A 5,067-nucleotide genomic window follows, 5' to 3' on the forward strand; every position below is an offset into this window, starting at 1 on the left:
TCTCCCTCCCTCCCGAGGATGCTCCAGGAGCCTCCCCCCTCCATTCCCAGCATTCCCAGCCTAAACCCCTCTCCCGTTTTTCCCCCTCCCTCCCGAGGATGCTCCAGGAGCCTCCCCAGCATTCCCAGTGTTCCCAGACTAAATCCTCTCCCATTTCCCTCCCTCCTGAGGCTCCTCAGCCTCCCCCCTCCATTCCCAGCATTCCCAGACTAAATCCCTCTCCCGTTTCTCTCCCTCCTTCCCGAGGATGCTCCAGGAGCCTTCCCCCTTCATTCCCAGCATTCCCAGACTAAATCCCTCTCCCGTTTTTCTCCCTCCTGAGGATGCTCCAGGAGCCTCCCCAGCATTCCCAGACTACCCGAGGATGCTCCAGGAGCCTCCCCCCTCCATTCCCAGCATTCCCAACCTAAACCCCTCTCCCATTTTTCTCCCTCCCTCCCGAGGATGCTCCAGGAGTCTCCCCCCTCCATTCCCAGCATTCCCAGCCTAAACCCCTCTCCCGTTTTTCCCCCTCCCTCCCGAGGATGCTCCGGGCGCTGCTGCCGCTCCAGGATTTCGCTCTTCCCTGGGAGATGCCGGCGCAGGGCTGGGACGCAGGGACGCAGGGACACAGGGATGCAGGCGCCGCATCCAGGTTTTTGCTGCATCCCTGGCAGCCCGGGGATGATTCCCGGGATTATCCCGGCGGGAGGGGGGGGATCGGAGGGACCCCCGGGGGGGGTTTTTGTGCCGGAGCCGCCGCTCGGCTCCCGGTGAGGTCTCTGTGGCGCAATGGACGAGCGCGCTGGACTTCTAATCCAGAGGTTCCGGGTTCGAGTCCCGGCAGAGATGAGCTCCAGCCAGGTGGCCCTTTTATTTTACTGCCCATTCCCGAAGAATTCCCAAAAGATTCCGTGGAGAGACACTCCCGGTGAAAAAACACGGGATTTTTGGGTCACGGCTGCTGCTCGGGAGGGTTTTGTGCTTCCCCTTTTCCGGCGTCTCCTCCGTCAGATCCCACTTTTCCTGGCTCCTTTTGGGATCTTTCCCAGAGAAACCAGAGGGAGGGAAGGGGTTCAGGACCTTCTTCCAGGAGGATCCAGATGGAAGGAATTGGTTCAGGATGTTTTTCCAGGAGAATCCAGAGGGAGGGAAGAGGTCCAGGACCTTTTTCCAGGAGGATCGAGATGGAGGGAAGGGGTTCAGGATCTTCTTCCAGGAGTTTTCCAGGAGGATCCAGACAGAAGGAAGGGGTTCAGGACCTTCTTCCAGGAGGATCCAGAGGGAGGGAATTGATCCAGGACCTTCTTCCAGGAGAATCCAGAGGGAGGGAAGGGGTTCAGGATCTTCTTCCAGGAGTTTTCCAGGAGGATCCAGAGGCAGGGAAGGGGTCCAGGCCCCTCTGGAGTTGTTTCCTGCTGGACTTCTAATCCAGAGGTTCCGGGTTCGAGTCCCGGCAGAGATGAGCTCCAGCCAGGTGGCCCTTTTATTTTACTGCCCATTCCCGAAGAATTCCCAAAAGATTCCGTGGAGAGACGCTCCTGGTGAATGAACAAGGGATTTTCACAGCAGGAGGGGTTTGTGCTTCCCCTTTTCCAGGAGAAACCAGGTGGAAGGAATTGGTTCAGGACCCTTTTCCAGGAGGATCCAAAGGGAGGGAAGGGGTTCGGGACCTTCTTCCAGGAGTTTTCCAGGAGGATCCAGGGGGAGGGAAGGGGTCCAGGACCTTTTTCCAGGAGGATCCAGAGGGAGGGAAGGGGTCCAGGATCTTTTTCCAGGAGGATCCAGAGGGAGGGAAGGGGTCCAGGATCTTTTTCCAGGCATTTTCCAGGAGGATCCAGGAGGAGGGAAGGGGTTCAGGATCTTTTTCCAGGAATTTTCCAGGAGGATCCAGAGGGAGGGAAGGGGGTCCAGGACCTTCTTCCAGGAGTTTTCCGGGATGGTCCCAACAGGGATAATCTGAGGGGGAAATGGGACCCCCGGAGCAGCTCCGGGAGGGACAGACTGGGAAATTCCTGGAAAATCTGGGAGGATCACAGGGTCTGGAACATCCACAGGGTCTGGAGCATCCATGGGCTTTGGAACAGGCTGTGGAACATCCACAGGGTCTGGAATAAGGTCTGGAACATCCATGGGCTCTGGAGCATCCACAGGCTCTGGAACAGGATCTGGAATAGGGTCTGGAACATCCACAGGGTCTGGAAACATCCACAGGGTCTGGAAAATCCACAGGGTCTGGAACAGGCTCTGGAACATCCACAGGCTCTGGAATGGGGTCTGGAGCATCCACAGGGTCTGGAATGGGATCTGGAACATCCACAGGGTCTGGAATGGGATCTGGAATATCCACAGGGTCTGGAATGGGGTCTGGAATATCCACAGGCTTTGGAATAGGGTCTGGAACATCCACAGGCTCTGGAATGGGGTCTGGAACATCCACAGGCTCTGGAATAGGGTCTGGAACATCCACAGGGTCTGGAATGGGGTCTGGAGCATCCACAGGGTCTGGAATATCCACAGGTCTGGAACAGACTCTGGAACATCCATAGCCTCTGGAAGATCCACAAGGTCTGGAACATCCATAGGGTCTGGAGCATCCACAGGCTCTGGAATGGGATCTGGAACATCCACAGGCTCTGGAGTCTCCTGAGGTTTTTTGGGAATCACCCCCCTGCTGTTCCTCTTCCCCCTTTCCCAGGGCCCCGCCGGGATTGGGGGAGGGATATGAAGGGCGGGAAAACCGGGAATAAATCCCACAAAAATGGGAGAACACAGAGCTCCCCCCCCCCCCCATGGAATTGAGGATATTCCCGGGAAAATAAAATTTGAATTCGCTGACTCAAAATATCCAATGTTTCAGTGGGAATATTTGGATAAAACCGCCCAAAAAATCCAATATTTGGATATAAAGTTCCACTAATTGGGTGGGAATATTTGGAGATGATCCAGGAAATCCAATATTTGGATGGGAATATTCGGATGTCCTTTAAAAAATTCCAGCATTTGGATATAAAAATCCGATATTCGGGTACGAAAATCCAACATTTGGATGCGAACATTTGGGTACAATCCCAAAATTCCAATATTTGGATATAAAATTCCGATAATTGGGTGGGAATGTTTGGAGATGATCCAGGAAATCCGATATTTGGGTGGAAAAATCCAATATTTGGATACAAAATTCCGATAATTGGGTGGGAATGTTTGGAGATGATCCAGGAAATCCGATATTTGGGTGGAAAAATCCAATATTTGGATATAAAATCCCGATAACTGGGTGGGAATGTTTGGAGATGATCCAGGAAATCCGATATTTGGGTGGAAAATTCCAATATTTGGATATAAAATCCCGATAATTGGGTGGGAATGTTTGGAGATGATCCAGGAAATCCGATATTTGGATGGAAAAATCCAATATTTGGCTACGAACGTTCGGATGTAAAATTGAAAAAATCCAATTTTTTTGGGAATAATCCCGGCCCATCCGGGATCTTTGGGTGTTTCCAGTCGCCCCAGGGCCAAGAATTCCGTGTGGGCTGATGGAATTCCCGAGGGAACAACGGCCCTTTGTGCCCGGAGCCGGAATTCCAAACCCCCTCATCCCATTCCGGGCTCCTCCCATCGGATCCGAAGGGATTCCAAAGGATTCCAAGGCTTCCCTTGGAGCTGAGGGGATTCCTGGAGCCCCCTTGGGATGTTCCCAATCCCGGGAATCTCCCAACTGGGATGAGAGGTGAGGAGGATCCCGAGGGAATGTGGATGATCCCGTGGGATTTGTGGCTGGAAAAGGGCGGGAATGGCTCATTCCAGAGGCCTTTTTGGGGGTTTTAGGGTGGGATTTGGTGGGAAAACGATGGGAAAAGGAGTTGTCCAAGTGTTGGATCCCAAATCCCGGAGCTCCCGAGCTTGGAATGGTGCCGGCATTGGGAATATCCATCCTGGAATTCGGGGGGTGGAGCTTTGGGATGAGATTCCTGAGGAGACCCCGGGGAGGAGGAGCCGCTTCCAAAAATCCCCTCGGGAATCGTGGAATTCCCTTAAAGGTCGGGAAAGACCCCGGAGAGAGCAAATCCAAGTGGGATATTCATGGAATTTTGGGGGGTCTCGGCTCTTCCCGACCCATAGAACTGGGAAAAACAGGAGCCAAAAAGTGGGAATTTAATCCCCCCAAAAAATGGCCAAAAGGTTTCATTCCCTGCTCCCAGAGCTTGGGATAAGGGAGCTGACAGAATTCCTGGGAAAACAGGGAACAGGGAAAACAGGAAACAGGGAACAGGGGAAACAGGGAACAGGGAAAACAGGGAACAAGGAAACAGGGAAAATGGAAACAGGGAAAACAGGGAAAGAAGGGGAATAGGGAACAAGGGAAACAGGGAAAATAGGGAAGAGGGAAAACAGGGAAAATAGGGAACAGGGAAAACAGGGAACAAGGAAAACAGGGAACAGGGAAAACAGGTAACAAGGAAACAGGGAAACAGGGAAAGAAGGGGAATAGGGAACAGGGAAAACAGGGAAGAGGGAAAACAGGGAAGAGGGAAAACAGGGAAGAGGGAAAACAGGGAAACAGGGAAAGAAGGGGAATAGGGAACAGGGAAAACAGGGAACAGGGAAAACAGGGAAAACAGGGGACAGGGAAAACAGGGAAAACAGGGAAAACAGGGAACAAGGGAAACAGGGAAAACAGGGAACAGGGAAAACAGGGAACAGGGGAAATAGGGAAACAGGGAAAATAGGGAACAAGGAAAACAGGGAACAGGGAAAACAGGGAAACAGGGAAAAGAGGGAACAGGGAAAACAGGGAAACAGGGAAAACAGAGAACAAGGAAAACAGGGGGAACAGGGAATAGGGAAAACAGGGAAAGAGGAACAGGGAAACCAGGGAACGGGGAAAACAGGGAGCGGGATCCTGGGAATTGTCCCCTCCGGGCACTTCCCGAATCCCGCACAAAGGTCCCGTCCCGCCCTGTTGTTCAAACAAACCCATTCCCGGCGGGATAAATCCCGGGGAATATCGGGAGCCGGGTTTTTTTTTTCTCCAGGGGGTGGAAATCGGGGATATTCCTGGGGTTTTTTTTTTTCCTCCGGGAC

At 52.9% G+C, this 5,067-nt stretch overlaps 1 protein-coding gene and 1 non-coding gene across 2 annotated transcripts; both read left to right on the top strand.

Annotated features, from left to right (window-relative positions):
- Positions 1–757: 757 nt before the first annotated feature.
- Positions 758–831, top strand: TRNAR-UCU. The gene has a single exon. It is a non-coding gene; the product is annotated as a tRNA-Arg (tRNA).
- LOC113940833 lies at positions 801–2,585 on the top strand. The gene is made up of 3 exons (XM_027631984.1): positions 801–1,346; positions 1,579–2,272; positions 2,345–2,585. The coding sequence occupies exons 1-3, from the start codon at positions 1,083–1,085 to the stop codon at positions 2,371–2,373; spliced, it is 987 nt and encodes a 328-aa protein (XP_027487785.1). The 5' UTR covers positions 801–1,082; the 3' UTR covers positions 2,374–2,585.
- Positions 2,586–5,067: the final 2,482 nt, after the last annotated feature.

This window comes from Corapipo altera, unplaced genomic scaffold, assembly GCF_003945725.1.
Source record: "Corapipo altera isolate COAL_440 unplaced genomic scaffold, ASM394572v1 60180, whole genome shotgun sequence".
Classification (NCBI taxonomy): Eukaryota; Metazoa; Chordata; class Aves; order Passeriformes; family Pipridae; genus Corapipo; species Corapipo altera.

What these genes read in the sequence shown, in the direction of transcription:
- LOC113940833 (XM_027631984.1), top strand. Translation starts at nt 1,083, where the DNA reads ATGGAAGGAATTGGTTCAGGATGTTTTTCCAGGAGAATCCAGAGGGAG. An exon ending in TTCTTCCAGGAGTTTTCCAG is followed by an intron (nt 1,347 to 1,578) that starts GAGGATCCAGAG and finishes CCCCTTTTCCAG; the next exon opens with GAGAAACCAGGTGGAAGGAA. An exon ending in GGGTCTGGAGCATCCACAGG is followed by an intron (nt 2,273 to 2,344) that starts GTCTGGAATGGG and finishes GTCTGGAATGGG; the next exon opens with GTCTGGAATATCCACAGGCT.